General features: G+C 38.0%; 1 protein-coding gene across 4 annotated transcripts in view; it reads right to left on the bottom strand.

Annotated features, from left to right (window-relative positions):
• Positions 1-1,347: 1,347 nt before the first annotated feature.
• The window catches only part of ALS2 (alsin Rho guanine nucleotide exchange factor ALS2), a 93,436-nt gene continuing 77,000 nt past the window's right edge, over positions 1,348-17,783 (bottom strand). For 3 of the 4 annotated variants that reach the window (XM_068544651.1, XM_068544653.1, XM_068544650.1), the window contains 11 exons: positions 16,476-16,609; positions 15,411-15,578; positions 11,447-11,564; positions 10,355-10,512; positions 8,592-8,714; positions 7,536-7,712; positions 6,780-6,825; positions 6,504-6,565; positions 5,774-5,923; positions 5,437-5,533; positions 1,348-2,821 (listed from right to left, as the gene is read on the bottom strand). In XM_068544651.1, coding sequence (XP_068400752.1) covers positions 2,783-2,821; positions 5,437-5,533; positions 5,774-5,923; positions 6,504-6,565; positions 6,780-6,825; positions 7,536-7,712; positions 8,592-8,714; positions 10,355-10,512; positions 11,447-11,564; positions 15,411-15,578; positions 16,476-16,609 — 1,272 coding nt within the window. In that variant the 3' untranslated portion in view covers positions 1,348-2,782. The remainder of the gene's footprint in view (positions 2,822-5,436; positions 5,534-5,773; positions 5,924-6,503; positions 6,566-6,779; positions 6,826-7,535; positions 7,713-8,591; positions 8,715-10,354; positions 10,513-11,446; positions 11,565-15,410; positions 15,579-16,475; positions 16,610-17,783) is intronic. The other variant, XM_068544654.1, reaches the window with a different exon arrangement.

The raw sequence follows: 17,783 nt of genomic DNA, 5'->3' as shown, positions 1-17,783 counted from the left end.
AATGAGACTTATAAAAGATCTCCTTCTGGAAGGTCCCCTACCAAGTTACTATTATGAACCTAATAGCCCATTCTCTATCTCAGATGGGAGCCACTTCCTTTTTGAAAATTTTATATTGCAGGGAGGTGTCAGTGGGAAGAACATTTGGAAGTAGAACGAGAGAAAGGGTACAGCTGACAGCAAGGCAAAGGGTAAAGACCAAATGGCAACTGTTAAAGGTTTATCAGCCCTTTTATCCTAAATTAGACATATGGCATTCCTTTGTTCTCTGTTGTAGATGAAAACACAAGCTGGGAATGTGATACACTTGTGACTGTTTTGAGCACAATGTATTTTATCAAAAGCACTTAATTTTATTAAAAATTTTCATTTTTAACTCGCTTTTTACTTTACGAACTTTTAATGCATAACCCAGCTATGAAATGACATCTCTGGCAGCTGTAGTAGGAAAGAGCACTGAAATTAGAGTAGGAAGTTCTGGAGTCCCAACTCTGACAGCGAGCCAATCACAGCCTCTCCTTGTCTGCAAAATCAGTGGAGTTAATACCTTCCCCCACAGGGCTGTGGGCATTCACCATGCATGTGTAAGACCTAGTAAGCTGCTGGCATGAGTGCTAGGTATTTTTATTTGCAGGCATTGGCCTGGTGACTTACAGGTTTTCCCCCCAAGGGAATTAAAATTTTATAGTTTTAATATGCTTTCTGAAAAGTATAAATACAGTATGAAGAGTCAAGTATTGGGACAGCTGCTTCAAGACTCCAATAAAAGGATGAATTATAACATGTTTCTCTTAGAATTGAGATAGCTTACTATCACTTGAGAACTTTTCAGTGGGTTTCACGTTTTTCTCTGTCAATTTCCACAATTACCCCTGTCTCTTCCTCTAAAGGGATCAAAGACATTCAGTAAATTTGCCTTTAGAAGCCAAATGTGGAACTTGTGTGTTTATTCCAAAATCAAAACAATTCCTAATGGAAATGTAAAGTGTTTAACATAAACTAATCTTTAAGAGCTGGTCCCTTTCCAATAATGGGCAGGCACATTCTAGTAAACGCTCCTTGAGAAGACATTACAACTGGTATATAATTAACTAATGCCTACCATTTCTAGCCAAAATTTTAAATCCTCCATTTTCCCTTCCTTGAATCTGTTTAGGAGGAAAAAAAAATTAACCTGTAACTATCAAAATATGTCTTTTATTCAAAGAAATAATAGTACCATTTCTTTTAAGACCCTTGACCTCAATTTATTAGGGTCAGAAAGTTAATTTGTTGTCAGCAAAGGTGCTGTAAGTTTATGTTTATTTTAAAGAGAGAGATCTCTAAAACCCCAGTGGGATCTCTGAGGCCATACAAAGAGGCACAGATTACAATGCAGGCAACTCCCCTCCCCCAAAAAACTAAACTTGGATGTCTTTTAAATTTTTAGTTTGCCCTGTGTCATTTCTTTCGCAATCATAAACAACCTCATAAACATGAATGTTTTTTATTATGAAAATTGCTGTTACATTACAGCCAACATTCCAAAACAGTATTTTAATAAACACTTGTCTTGATTATAAAGTAGAGCAGAAACCATGATCCTTTTCCAAAATCGATTAACATCTGCAGATGTTAACACAAAGGAAGAGGAGGACACTCCGTATGCTCACCCTGGTGTGTAGGAGATGAGATGGGGAAGAGCACCTATGTAATCCAAAACAGCTACTAGTGTTACTGGTACGGTATAAACCAAACACTTACAATAGGACATTAAAAAAAAAAAGTGCAAAACACTAAAAGGTTGAGGTGTCACAACACTTTTGAGATGGGAGAAGCCAAAGCGAGTTTCCTTTTCCTTCCCCTCTGTGAGTTCAGTGCAAGGTACAGGGAAGAACCACAACACTAGGTCAAGGATGGATGCAGTTCTTTGCCTCTGTATTTTCCAGTCTCTAGTTCTGCTCCAAAACACAGCCTGCATGCAAAAGCTCTTCAGGCTCTCATTCACAGGCCCCGGAATACAGCGTTTGCACACAGATGAATGAGGTTCTGCAGCAGCTCAGAGTCAGTGTCTGAATTCCAGTGTATTCACTCTGTAGCATTGTAAGGAATCCAAGAACAAAATTCCTATGTTCTTTCTAGTCGGGAGGCAGAAGACTCCTATTTGGATGTGCTCCAGGTCTGGGGTCAGGGTGTGGTAGAAGTAACTGCACAGAACCTCTCCCATCATGAATACCCTGGTGGGAAAGCTTAGAAAAAGTTAAAACTTCAGTTTAAAAGTTCCTCTTTCCCCTCCCTTAGCAAAGAAGCATGGTGCACACACGACTGCGAGGAATTTTGGAAGGCATAGTGTGGCTACTATAGTTTCAAGTACAATCTGCTCCTTGCAAAGGGGTCTGGGGTAACTGCAGGCAAACCAGAAACTCAAAAATATTCATCAACCTCTTTAATGTAAGAAGCTATACTGAGAATTTTTTCTTACAACTTCATGAGCTGGCATACTCTTTACTGTAGGAAGGGGTATCCTCTTTTTTCCAACAGCAGATGTATGACATTTGGGGAACTTAACACAGGCCAGGGACTGGTCTAATCTGATTTCGACCTCCTTTCCAATCCTCCCTTTAAACTATACAGTCTTTTATTCTGGGCTCAGAGCTCCGATCATTAGCAAGGCTCAGAAGTAACAACCAAAATGATACAACGTCCTAATTTCAACACTGTTCTTTTTTGCCACTACAGGAAGACGCCAGATGGTGCTAAAACACTTTGAATAGATAATCCAGTTGTCAAGCTGTTATGCAGCCTAGTTAAGCTTCTCACGCTGGATCTGGTAGTAACATGCCTGAAAAAAAGTTCAAAACCATTTAAAATTTACTTTAAAAGAAATTACATAAATATAACAATGCACATGGGACTAAGAAAGGAAATCCTTGATTAACGCTGATAGCTCAACAACAGCAGTTGCTTCCATTTTCCCGTTTTCTTGCAGTCCCCCTACCCTATCCCATGTCGATTTTGCCAAGTTATAATTAGTAGAAATAAAATTTTGTAAAATTCCCTCTGATTCTAAAACAGACAAAAAATTTTTAACAAGCTGTATAATATTCTTCATTAAGCAGAAATACCTTAATTTGTTAAGCCACTATTGACTGGACATGTAGAATATGCTGATGATCAGTATAAGGTACACAAACAACTACAATCAGAATCACCTAGCATGTCTGATAAACATACAGGTGAAGATTAAGCATCATTCCAGACCTAGTGAGTCAGAATTTCCAGGAATGCATCTTTAAGAAGCATCTCCAAGTGATTCTGAAATTATCCAGGTTTGAGAGTTCCACTACAAAGAACACTTCATCCAAATAATACACAGTGTATTCCATTCTTTAATTTCTTGGGATAAATCACTAGGAGTAGGACTACTCAAACTCTAGAAACATTTTTGACGTTGTTGATATAAATGTTAATAACAATTGTTTTCTAAAAGGGTGATTTATTCTTTATCAGCAATGTGGGACTAATTCTGATTTCACTATAACCCCACCAGCCCTGGGTATAACTTTATAACATTTTTGCTAATTCAGCAGGGACAAAATAGCACTTTCTTTAAATCTGCAGTGAGGTTGAGCGTTTTCTTTAGGAATTTTTTTTTTTTTTAATGTTTCTTCTGATTTTTTTTTTTTAATTTTTTAAAATTAATTAATTAATTAATTTTTTATTTTATGGCTGTGTTGGGTCTTCGTTTCTATGCGAGGGCTTTCTCTAGTTGTGGCAAGCGGGGGCCACTCTTCATCACGGTGCGCGGGCCTCTCACTATCGCGGCCTCTCTTTGCTGCGGAGCACAGGCTCCAGACGCGCAGGCTCAGTAATTGCGGCTCACGGGCCCAGCCGCTCCGCGACACGCGGGATCCTCCCAGACCAGGGCTCGAACCCGTGTCCCCTGCATTGGCAGGCAGATTCTCAACCACTGCGCCACCAGGGAAGCCCCAGGAATTTTTTTTTAATTAATTAATTAATTTATTTATTTTTGGCTGTGTTGGGTCTTCGTTTTCTGTGCGAGGGCTTTCTCTAGTTGCGGCGAGTGGGGGCCACTCTTCATCGCGGTGCACGGGCCTCACTGTCGCGGCCTCTCTTGTTGCAGAGCACAGGCTCCAGACACGCAGGCTCAGTAGTTGTGGCTCACGGGCCTAGTTGCTCCGCGACACGCGGGACCTTCCCAGACCAGGGCTCGAACCCGTGTCCCCTGCATTGGCAGGCAGATTCTCAACCACTGCGCCTCCAGGGAAGCCCTGAGTGTTTTCTTTTATATAAATATATTAATTCATTTCTTCCTTGGTGATATGTTTAGAGATGATCTTCATATAACATAAATACTAATAATGTAAGTCATTGGTAGCCAATATTTTCCCCAGTTGCCCCCTCTCTTTTCAGTTTATTTATTATAAATGTTAATGATATTTAAGTTGAAAAGTTTAAACAATTAGCCCAAGCCAGAAACCTGATATTAAATTCTAGTTTTTTCTCATTTTAATTTGCCTGTCTTTTCTTCTGTCTCCCTTTTTGTATATTTAAACCTTACTAAGGCATCTGTAATTCTCTACGTGAGTGATTCCACCCTGATGCCACCCTCCCTCCAAAACTGCTAATAAGCTCTTCAAATACTTTGACCATTTATATAATTCTCTTTTCCATTTTTGTTTGATGTTTCCATTTTCATATGAAATTTTTATTATAATACTGCCTATATGGGAGCTATCCCTTCCACTAAGGTATTTGTCTATTCCTATGACAGCAACATCCTATCTTAATTATTGTAATTTCATAACACTTCATTAACGGACACAGTGGATCTGTTCGGCCTCTCTTTTTTTCAGAAGTATTTTTGCCATTTTCTATTTGTTATTCTTCCAATAAACTTCACAATGATCGTATCAAATTCCAAGAAAAATCAAGGCAGGGGAACTGAAATGACTTCCAACAATCCCTACAGAACACCCAGATCAGAGAACCTCATTTGTAACCTACTGGTTACAATAAATGGGAAAGAAAGAAGATGCGATTCATATTCATTACATACCTACTGCCTTCTGTGTTTTACCTTAATTCCATTAAATAGCTCTAATGTTGAATGTTTTTTTGGACACTAAGAATTCTTTCTGTTTCCTTTTTAAAGTTATATTTATATAGATAGTCTACATTTATAAGGATCTGTAACGATTTGAATGATCAACTTACAGGGAAGATTGCATAATGAATAATTCGCTTTAGTATTTTGAGAATGATTCTACTTTAACATGTTATCATATTTTAAAATATTAACAGTATGTGCTCTAAAGGCACTTAATGTTTGCATTAAGGTTTTATATAAAAGAAAGGTTAATGACAGATTCATAATATGGTAAATGAAGGAGAGATTTTAACATAAAAAAATATTAAATAATAGCTATACTTTACCTTCAAAGTGGTGAACATTATACCCTGTTCCCCATGCTGAAGATATGGGTCCATCAGATCCTCGATGAGGTGTACTTCAGAGCCTAAATTCCTAATCCTGCCCAACAAGAAAAAGATATTGAGTTATTTCCATTTATATGTACATCCTACTTCCGAATCTATTTGAAAGGAAAAGAAAGAGCAGCTCAACAAAAAGGTAACACCGTCGTGAAAAGGGTTAACAGAAATGGATTGTTTTTGCAGTGGGGGAGCATGTTCCTGTCATCAGCTCAGAAAAGCAAGGGGCAGACTTGTTAAAATAACGTCACTGATATTAAAGTCAGAAGAGATTGGTCACCTGGCCCGTAGCACCACATATAAGAAAACAGGAAACAAATCATCCATGGACCACAAGAAGTCTTCCTGAAGTGATGCCAGGACACTCTGAGAGATCTCTTCAAAAGTCTGCTGGATGACTTTAAGTTTGTCTGATGGGGTAAATGTTGTGCTGTTGTTAAAAAAAAAATTAAAAAATAAAAATAAATGATGAAAAGACATCCTATGGTTTTCTTAATAGAGCCATTTGATACTAATTGTTTGATACAAATATACCCTCTTAGGGCTCACGTGCCTTAAGTTGGATACATCAGGCAAAAGGAGTCACTGGAAGGGATGATCTCTGTAATCCTATGGTCCTTTGAGGAAAGAAGCCTCCAACTATCAATGGTTCACATGAAAGAATTCACTAAGTCATAGATCATCTCCTTTTACCCATGTGGAATCTTATTTTCCTAATACATGCTCTTCTCTGAGTAAGAAGTTTGGTTAATTTCCATTTGGCTAAAGATACGATTATGTAGACAAATTGCTGGGTAGGTTCTCCACCACTTTTGAAAATGCAAGGGCCTTGTAAGAGCAAAAGTTAACCCAAATGTCTCAGAGTCTTTCTGATCTTCAGGCTGAGTTTGACACCATCTTGGGGGGTTGGGAGGTGGAGTTAGAGCTTAGGTAAAGATAAGAGCTCATCAGTATCTTAATAGACTAACCGCTCCTTTGATTTATGTAATTTTCAACAAATTAGAGATTACCTGATCTGCTGTAGACATTCTACAGCTGAGGCAAAACAAGCATCTTTTGTGGTTGGCAAAACCTGCAAAAAAAGAATTTATAAAGGTCAAAGAGGAAAGCTGTCTTATGCAGCAACAAGAAACATAAATGACACCAATGGCAGAATGCAGGTCTTCAGTGAATAACTCATGCTTGGGTATTATATTACTGAAGTAAAATAGAAACTGTTTTGCTATCTCGAATCCCCCCACACCAAATAAAAGCATATTTGCTGAGGAAACTAAAATCCACTATACCTTTTTACTCTCTCCAAGGATTGACAAGGTCACTGGCCAAAATTTCCTAAAACGAAATCCATACATTGTTAATACAAGTTGTTCCTTATGGTAAATTAGTCCCCATAAAAACAGTTAATGACTAGATTGACTTCCCTGACCCCATTTAAAGTAACTATTCCACAGTTCCTTCATTTTTACTATTAAACCATTCCACTGAAAAAATTTACTTTCCAATTAAGGCTCATTCATTTTTTTCTGATAGCACAAATATATAATTATTGGGTGCTGGGGTGATCAGTTTTATCCTAACACTTCTAGAAAGTACAATCACTTAGTATTTCCTTGGACTAACAAGAAACAATGCCCTACAACAAAAAAGGGCACTTCTAAACTTTTAAATGAGAAACTGTAGATGGGGAGGGAGGGAAGAGAAGAGAAAAGAAGGGAAAGAAGAACGCCAAAGACTGAATATAATTAACTTTCTGAAAATGTGAATATATGTATTTTGCTTTGAAGAACTGCAAAATATCAGGCAGGATAACTCAAATTATTTACTTATATTCAGAAGAATAATCATATTTCAAACTCATGTCTAAAAACTCTCAGAAATAAAGATTTTAAAACATCACTATTTTGCTGAAGACAGATATGCGATAGGTAAATAAACTGCAAATCATATATACAATTAGATATCAAAGTACCAAATTCCCGATAATGCTGTTTGCACACGTTGAGTTAAAACAATTAGGTTCCATTCACAATTACTGTACTGACCTCTGCACCCCGAGGAAGCCCAAAAGAGCAACGTCTGGCTGCTTATTTAGTCGGAGAACACATTCCCAGTAAACATCCTCCTCCCGATCATTATCCAGGGCATAAAGCATGAACAGCGGAGGGTAGAGCCGAGGTAGGAGCACAGGAAGCAGTAACCCAGAACCTGTTACCACGTAACTACAAAATATTGGAGGGAGAGGGAGGAGCATTAACCTTAAAATTGAAAACAGAATCAAACATGGAGCTTTGTTTTCTAGAACTTGAAAGTAAAGATGGGAATTTTTGAGTAAGGAAGCAGTTATATTCCTTCTTGTATGTAAGGAGTTAACATGAGAAGTCTACCTATGGCCCCAGAGTTTTGTCTTGGGCCAACTGTGAATTCTTATCATAAACTCAAAATCTAACTGAAAGCCCACTCTGTTTCCATTTTAAGGCTGATTTCTCTGTTGTCCTAGGGCAGAATGATTTACTTCGCTCACTGGCCTTTGTGCCCAGTCATTTGTAGTTACAGTTTCATGGGGTTTGGCTAACAGAACTTGAGACCTAAAAGGAACCTCAGAGATCACAAAGTCCAGCCATATCATTTTATTTTATTTTTTTAAATTTTTTATATTTTAAATAAATTTATTTATTTATGGCCACGTTGGGTCTTCACTGCTGCGCACAGGCTTTCTCTAGTTGCAGCGAGCGGGGGCTACTCTTTGTTGCGGTGCGCTGGCTTCTCATTGCAGTGGCTTCCCTTGCTGTGGAGCACAGGCTCTAGGTGCGCGGGCTTCAGTAGTTGTGGCTCGTGGGCTCTAGAGCGCAGGCTCAGTAGTTGTGGCGCACGGACTTAGTTGCTTTGCGGCATGTGGGATCTTCCCGGACCAGGGCTCGAACCTGTGTCCCCTGCATTGGCAGGCGGATTCTTAACCACTGTGCCACCAGGGAAGCCCCCAACCGTATCATTTTAAAAAGAAGGAAACAGATCCATAGAAAACTTCTCCTGGGATTCTTTGCATAAGATCACTTGGTGCCCACCCCCTTTCTTCACCATCTCCACCCAGCTCCACTCACCCTGGCTCTGGTGATTCAGATCTGGAATCTGACTTCCCAGTGCAAAAGGATTTTCTTTCAGTTGGCAGAGGAGCAGAGAGAGGAATTGTGGTGCCCTCTTCAGGAAGGTCAGGAAATAAGAACCTAAGGAAGAATAAAGAATATCATTACACAATTACAACTCTAGAGTGGATAAAAAGAGTAAAAACACATTTCCATTATTTAATCTTTTAAGGACCAATAAAACCAAACTTTCTATCAACTAAATAAGTCAGTTTCCTTAGAGTCTTAACTGATGCTTCTTACAGGATAAAATTAAGAATCTAGCTAATGAATAACACCACTAAAAAATCTATTTGTTCTGGTTTTTTCTGTCTAGTTACTAAAGAATGAACAATTCTGATCTATATTATATATGTTTTTCTTACTGGCAAATCTCATCTGAGGTCAATGTGTATTGACTCTTCAAGAAGAGATCATTGTTTTCAGAATATAAACAATTAAATGTCCAACATTAAGAAGAAATGAAAACTCAATTCATGCAAAAATTTAAAAATTTTTTTAAAAAGCCAAGCTGTTGAAAAACTTTTCCAAATGATTGAGCTGCTAAATTGTTGAGGATTTTTCCCTAGGCGTTGAATTCTCCCTGGATTTTATTTCCCACCTCTTGTATGCAAATGGTAGATTCTAACCATAAACAAGATTATTGTCCTCTTTATTTTTACAGACTTAAACCTTAACTCTTTACAGGCAGTTTGCAATCTTCTGTATTTTTGTATACTTTTACCATGCCCCTGCCTCGATTTTATAGTAAACTATAAAGTTCAGGAAACTTACCTTCATTTCACCCATCTAGCTAATGTCAGAGCTGAAACAATCCTAGCCCAGCGATCTCTTTAGTAGATAACACTGTCCCCTCCAAACTGAAACATTTCCAAATGCATTTATCAGTTTTGAGGCTAAATAATATAAGGAGGTTTTTCTGGGACAAATTCATAAACTTTTGTATAACTATCTCAATACAGTACTTACTTGTTGGCTTAAACCCAGTAAAATAGCTTGAATTTCGTAAGTTCCAAACTTGCTTGCTGCCTGAAACTCTCCTTCGAAAAGATGCTTGCTTGCTTTCTCACCTTCTTCAAAGTCTCTGCTCAGATATTACCTTATTAGTCATGTCTCCTTGACCTTCCGTTTAAAATAGCAGCATCTCACCTCCAGCTCCATTCTCTTCCCCTCCATCACATGAATCATCATCTCACATATTACATATTCTGTTTACTCTGTCCCCAGTAGAATGGAAGCCCCATGAGAGTGCAGATTTTCTCTCTCTCTCTTTCTTTTGGGGGGGTTGGTTTACTGATAAATTCCTCCAAGGGCCAGAATGGTGGCTAACACATAGATGCGCTCAAACGTTTGTTGAATAAAGTGAACAAACAGGCTGTTGTCAAGGAATAGGACATAAATACTCAGGGCTAAAACTTCATATTAGACTTTATCTTCTCCGTGGTTAGGCTTTAGAGACATGATTTTGCCTAGAGATTAAATCCAAATAAGACTACTATACTTCATACCAACATTGGTATTAAATAATTTTATTTTAGCCTTCTATTATACCCAATGAGTAAGAAAGACATAAAGGAAGTAAGTTACAATGGCTAACGTCCATCTTTTTTTATAGTTATAGCATAAACACAAAGTAAAAACATGCTTTCATTATTTAATCTATTGAAGGATCTGTGGCATAAAACCATTTTCTTGATGACTTCAGTGAAAAGATCTCTCACCTCACCAGCTGGAAAATTCGCTTCAGGTAGGACGAAATCTCCTTCACAGCCTCCTGCAGCAGCCGGCGGTTGGCTCCCACACCCACATATGTCATTCTATACACTGCAACCAGTGTCTCCACGAGCCTGCCCAGTGGGTGCAGAGGAGTGTCGCAGGCCTGAGCAGCAAGAGAACCGAAGCAGCCAGTCAGTGTGCATTAACAGCAGAAACAATTGATCGATCAAAAAAAGAAACACTTTCATAAATGATGAGCAGTTTTCAAACTGTCAAGAGTCTACTTTTGGACGAGGAAAATTTAAATATTTCAACTTTTCTGAAAGTGTTGAGTCTACCCAAATTATATGGAGTCCCTATTCTTAAAGAATCCTTTTAACATTTTGGGAAGATAGCTTTGGATATACTGATAAAGAATATTAAAAGAAAGGTTCTAAGGGAATTCCCTGGAGGTCCACTGGTTAGGACTCCACGCTTCCACTGCAGGGGGCACGGGTTCGATCCCTGGTCGGGGAACTAGGATCCCAAATGCTACATGGCATGGCCGAAGGAAAAAAAAAAAAAGAAAGGTTCTAACATACCTTAAACATCATGAAAAATATATGAAATGTTACTTTCCAGAAAACTGAATAATGACAGTTGATTATGCTCTGAAACAATCACTGTTCAGTTCCCTTGATTTCTCCTAATACTCCTTCCTGCACCCCCATGTCAATACATGTCATTCTTTAAATTGTGGGCTGATCTCACAGGGTTTGAGAAGCAAGCAAAGACAGCATAACCATGGGGTGAGGGCAGCATGCTTTATTTATACAATCTCTAGTTTGCTAACGTTACAAACAAAAAGCCATCATAAACTCTGACCCCAGATGTCCAGAACCCCCTTGAACACTTTACAGAACTTATAAAGTTCTATCACAATAGGTCAATCTTTAGGGAGAAATGTGCTTTTTAGTAGTCAGAGAACTAACAAAAGACATACCTCCAAAGCAAAAACAGGATATGAGTAACAATAAACTGTGAGTACATTTGAATGATATATCATGTCAGTTGTATCATTAATTCACAAGACTGGTATGGTTTTGACTCTTGTTTACCTTTATTAAATATTTCTTGATGTCATCATATTTCTCCACAGAGAAGGCACCAACATGCTGAGGAATGAATTCCAAACTCTCTAGTGTCTGAGTCTGTGAACGACTTAGTATCTCTGGACTATAAAAAGAGAAAAGAAAGCCTATCATATATTTCAAGAAAGCAAGATAATTGTAAGTGCACGTGAAGCACAGTCACCAATTAAGGATGAAATGGAGCATCCAGCACAGTGTTCAGCCCAAATGTGTGCATAATTGGTAACTGATCTGCTGTTAGGTTTATGTAATAGTCATTCAAAGTAGCATTTAATGTTACTCCACACCAACCACAATAAATTAATGAAGATGTTGCACCAACAGAAACCATGGTGTTGGAAAATACTATAACGTTAGCTTGAAGAGAAAACTGGCGATAGACTTGTTCGTGATAATAAAAATGGAATAAAGGGGAGAGGGAGAGCTAAGGATTAAGGAAAATAAATCAGATGGCAAAGGCTGAAATGGAAATGAGCTCAAGAAGTAAGGAGATAATGTGGATGCCACAACAGTGGTGCGGTAAGCACGCAATGGGTGAAAGGGAAGCTCTGGATGAAGAGGCTAAGATAAAACACATACTAGTCATCAACTGAAATTTTTGGTAATGGCACTCTATTAGATTACAATCAATGAGAAATTAGAAACAGTGCACAATTATCATTATGATACTGGTTTAGATAAACAAATAAGACCTTTGTGGCAGCAATGTGGTTTTATACAAAAGTTCTTTCATTCTTACTTATTGGAAACACCCAACAAGAGTTAACCAAGGTTAACTGTAGGGCTCAAGTCTCAATGTCTATGCACATGGGCTCTATCAGAGAAGGGTGACCAACTGCATCCCACACAAGGGCAGGTCCACAACTTTAATCAATCCTGAGAGTTTCCATTTTTTCTACTGATACAAAGAGTAGGAGGTAAAAATTATAAACTTCATGAATGAAACACTATAATCAATTCCCATTTATCCCAAACACAGGAAAAAACAAAACAAAACCTTCTTCCTATACTGTAGGGATTAGCAAGTTCTTTAGATATGAATGCTAGTCAATGCCTGCAGAAGTGACTGGCCAAGTTAAATAAGGAAATATGAAGAATGGCAGATGGAGAAAAACAAAAGCAGGAAAAAGGAAAAGGAGAAAAGGGAAGAAAATAAGAAAAAAGTAGAAAAAGAGAAATGAAAAGTACATCTGTAATTTTTCTTTCAGCACTTCAAAATTGTTGTGTGACTTCCTTTTGACCACCAAGGTTTCTGACAACAAATATGCAGCCATTTGAATTGCTGTTTTCATATACGTAATGCAAAATTTTTCTCTATCTGCTTTCAAGATTTTTTCCTTCCAATTTGAATGTAACGTGCCTGTACATGGATATTTGGTTTTTTCTAGGATGCCGCTTGTTCAGCTTCTTTTTTTTTTTTTTTTAAAGGTTTGCTTTTTTTTTTTTTTAATTTATTTATTTATGGCTGTGTTGGGTCTTCGTTTCTGTGCGAGGGCTTTCTCTAGTTGCGGCAAGTGGGGGCCACTCTTCATCGCAGTGCGCGGGCCTCTCACTATCGTGGCCTCTCTTGTTGCGGAGCACAGGCTCCAGACGCGCAGGCTCAGTAGTTGTGGCTCACGGGCCCAGCTGCTCCGCGGCATGTGGGATCTTCCCAGACCAGGGCTCGAACCCGTGTTCCCTGCTTTGGCAGGCAGACTCTCAACCACTGCACCACCAGGGAAGCCCCTTGTTCAGCTTCTTGAATGTGTAGGTTTATGTCTTTCACCAAACTTGGGAACCTTTCAACCACTATTTATTCAAATATTTTTCCAGCCCCACAATTTTTCTCCTTTCCTTCTGGGATTCCAAGGACACAAATATTAGACTCTCAGGTCCTTAGAGCTCTATTCACTTTTTTTTCACGTTCTGTTGTTCATTTTAAATAATTTCTACCAATCTATTTTCACATTTACTGACTCTTCTGCTGTAATCTCTAATCTGCTACTGACCCCAACCAGTGATTTTTAAAATTGTGGTTACTGTATTTTTCAATTCAAAAATTTTGATTTGGTTCATCTTTATATCTTCTATTTCTTTGCTGATACTTTCAATTTTAATACTTGTTTCAAGGATGTTTGCAATTGCTCATTTGAGCATTTTTATAATAGCTGCTTTAAAGTTCTTGTCAGATAATTCCAAAATCTATGGTAGGGGGTTGTTGATGTCTATTGATTGTCTTTCCCCAAATGAGTTGAGGTTTTCATGGTTCTTTGATTGCCATGTAATTTTGGTTTATTTCCTGGACATTTTGAGTATTATGTTACGAGATTTTGGGTCTTGTTTACATCCTAATGGAGAATGTTGCCATCCATAACATAGTAAACATAGTAGAACTGAAACTGTTATCTTTACAAGGACCTGCTTATAAAGTTGGCCCTTGGCTGGTACCTGGGAACTAAGCTTTCTAAAAGTTCCCTATACTAATATGAAATATTTCCTAACTGATAAGGATATTTTGCTGTCCATAGACTGTACTAACAAAGTGATTTGTGGTGAACATCTGCTTCCTTCTGGGACTATGGAATTTTGGTAGTTGCTAAGCACAGAATGCCTATGTGACTAGTCCCCAGTAAAAATCTGGGGCACTGCATCTCTGATGGGCTTCCCTGAGCAGAAACATTGTATATGTGTGGCTGCATTTTACTGCTCTGGGAGAGAGTGTGCTCTGTATGACCCCTCACAGAAAGGACAGAGCACGGGAAGCTTGCACATGGGTTCCTCCAGACTCTGCCTGTGTCTTCTTCCCTTATGATTGGGCTGTGTAGCCTTACTGTGTTGCTGTAATAACTCTTAGCTGTGAGTACGACTATATGTTGAGTCTTATGAGTCTGTCTAGTGAATCACTGAACGTGTAGGTGATCTTGGGAATCTCTGAAACAGCTGATACTTTTGTTTCAGCCATCTGTGGGCTGTGGTTCCAATGTTAGCTCACTTCTCAAGGGCTTTGCAGTCCTATCTGGGTCTGTTCTGTGAGTACCACTGAGGTGTTAGTCTGGGACCTAGGTGGAAGTCAGCTTAGTAGCTGAGTTCTCAAAGTGTTTGGCTGATTCGGATCAAATCCACACATGCAGGTCTGGGGTGAATCCAGGAGTTCATAAACAAATTTACAGGGTTGCTTTCCAGAGCTCCTCTCTTTCCATGACCTCCCCAGCATTTTCTGATTCCCCTTGTAGGTCCTCCAGCCAGAAACTGCCCACTTCCATGAAGTGGTAGGAGGATAGAGAGAGAGGCCAAAGAGCAATGAGGTTTGGCCAGGACTCTTGGACCTGATGATCCATCAAGGGAGAAGAAGGGTCTACTCCTGCAAGAGTGCTGGCTCCTGCACACATCCCGTTTCATGGCTGCTCCAGCCGCAGCCATCACTGCCCCTGCCACAGAAGTGCCTGCAGACTGAGGCATGAGAAAGTGGAGAAAGAGGAGAGAGAAAACCCAGTGTACCTCCTCCACTCTTTCTGAGCTTTAGGAAGTCTCTTTTCTGCATCTTGAGCCAGAAACAGAGGGGTTTTTCTGGATCTCTGTCTGTCTGCACCACAGTGCTTGTTTCTAGTTTCAGGTTATACTGGGTTTAGGATGAGGAATATTGAAGTTGAGAAACCCAGTAAACTCACTACTGGTTGGGTGGTACTCTAAATTCAGCTGCTCTTCCCCAAAACACCTGCTGATATTTACTTTTCAGAGTTTCAAATAAATGTCCATGCATTCTGCCTAGGTTTTATAGTTGAGTTCAGTAGCAAATACAGGGAGGTGTGTTTTATCCATCCTTACCCAGAAGTACATAACTGACTTTTAAGTTATATTTAAAAACTAAATGTGGGAAGCCTTGACAACTTACTAGGTTTAAGTTTCGTCTTCCTACCAGGCTCTGCCCTATGCTGGGCAGGCATTCACGCACCTGTCTCTGTGTTGGCGCCGACTGGTAGTCAAGGCCACAGCAATATTGTCCCACGCTTTCCAAACTTCCCCTTGGCCTGGGTTCTCACAGCCGAGCTGATGCCAACATTCATCAAACACTGCTTTCCACTTCTCATCAGCCGGCACTGCCAGGTTTCCAAGCTTCCTGCTAATAAGGTCACGTCAGCCTCTCATTAATCACTTATTTTGTGCAAAAACCCTGAAGAACAGAAACTTTCTAATATACAACTGCAAATACTTCTGTGACAAAAACTGCCTAAACTGATGGTGGTTCCATTGTTTAAAAACTGAATAAAAATTTAAATGGATGGATTTTAGCTACTTAGTGTTTATTAGATACTAAAGTATATGAATTAAGTAGGAAGCACATCAGAACTGACTCCTTTGCTTTCTACATTTCCACAGAATTGATGTTGCAAAATTGACCCCTGCTAAAATGAGGACTTTCTGTGCCTTGCACATCTCATACTGAGAATTGTGAAATGCATTACATACTGGGTTCTAAAAACACTAAGAATAAACATGGTACAGAAGGTATATGAAGCTCCCATGAAAACAAAGAACCTGAGATGCTATCAAAATACAAAAACAAAGCTAAAGCTGGAAACAATAAAGGGAAATAAACATATGCCAAAAACTTGGAGGAAAAACATCATACACTTAAAGACTTTGACTTTTCCCAATATATGCAGCGTATTAGTGTATATATAGGATTGACCTTTACTTTTCAAAATCAAGTTGTGCAGGGCTTCCATTTAAAAATCTTTCAATCAACTTGGATACCTGCACCATTAACAGTAAGATTATTCCCGCACACAGAACTTTCATCATTTTAAACATTTAAGCTCTACAGCTATAAACTAAGCCAAGAATACAGATTTAGCTATCTATAGCAGTTTCAGTTTACAATTCAAGGTTATACGTTGTTTAAAGAAAAAAAGAATTAAAAAACTTGTCCTGCATTTGAAATATTAACCAGCTTTGATAAAAGCAAGACAACTCAAAACATTCAATAATTAATCCATAATTAACACTAGTTACTCACAAAACTTTAGGTCTGTCTTTATCACTCTCATACAGACTAGGCTTAAAGTACGTTCCAGTGATTTTTATCCCAGATCCCCATTCTCCACTAAAATAACCTTCAATGTAGTCTCCATTTGGCAAAGTCAATGTTCCCTAGGTAAAGTCAGAAAAAATGTGGAATTAGAGGAAATATTTTCAATCTTAAAAATCAAGAAAAAAAAGCACTAAATGGTTAACATTTTCATTTTTAACTAGTCCCTAATTCTTTTTAAAAAGGTGTATGTACATGTGTGTGCAAAAAGTATATGAAAACAATCCATGGATTAAAGAAAAATCACAGGAAAAATTGGTAAAATATTTTTACCTGAATGAAATGAATACACAACTTATCTAAATTGATGTGATGCTACTAAAGCAGTACTTAGAGGCAAATTTAAAGCTGTAAACATTTATATTATAAAATAAGGAAGATCTCAAATCAGTAATCTAAAACTCCACCTCACAAAGTTAGAAAAAGCAAACTAAACCCAAAGCAAGGAGATAATAAAAATTAGAGCAAAAATCAATGAGATAGAAAACAGACAAAAATGAATGAAGCCAAAAGTTGCTTCTTTGAAAAGATATACAAACTTGACAAACACTTAATAAGACTGATCAAGAAAAAAAGACACTTAACTAGATCAAGAAAAAAAAAGAGAAGACATAAAATTACAAAATCAAGAAATGGGACATTACACCAACCTTACAAAAATTAAAAAGGTTAGAAGGGAATACTAAGAGAACAACTTTATGCCAATAAATTAGGTAACTTAGATGAAATAGAAAAATTCCTTAAGAGGAACAAATTACCAAAAGTGCCTCAAGAAGAAATGAAAAGTCTGAATAGACTAATTAGAAGTAAGGAAATTAAATTAGAAATTAAAAATCTTCTCACAAAGTAATGCTCAGGCCAAGATGATTTCACTGGTGAATTCTCTAAAACATTCGAAGAAGCAATAATAACACTAAGGCTTTACAAATTCTTTCCGAAAATGGAGAAGGAGGGAACCCTTCCCAATTCATTCTATGAGGCCAGTATTACCTCAGTACCAAAGACAAACATCATGAAAAAAGAAAACTATAAACATAAATATAATAAATACCTAATAAATATAAATGTAAAAATCTTCACCAAAATATTAGCATTAATTCTAGCAATATATAAAAAGGATTATATGCCATGACTAGGTATGATTTATCCCAGGAAAACAAGGTTACTTTAACATCAGAAAAGCAGCCAATATAATATGCTGTATTAATAGCATAAAGAACAAAAACCACATAATCA

This window comes from Eschrichtius robustus, chromosome 5 (genome assembly GCF_028021215.1).
Source record: "Eschrichtius robustus isolate mEscRob2 chromosome 5, mEscRob2.pri, whole genome shotgun sequence".
Taxonomy (NCBI): Eukaryota; Metazoa; Chordata; class Mammalia; order Artiodactyla; family Eschrichtiidae; genus Eschrichtius; species Eschrichtius robustus.
This window is presented reverse-complemented; position numbering and strand designations above follow the sequence as displayed.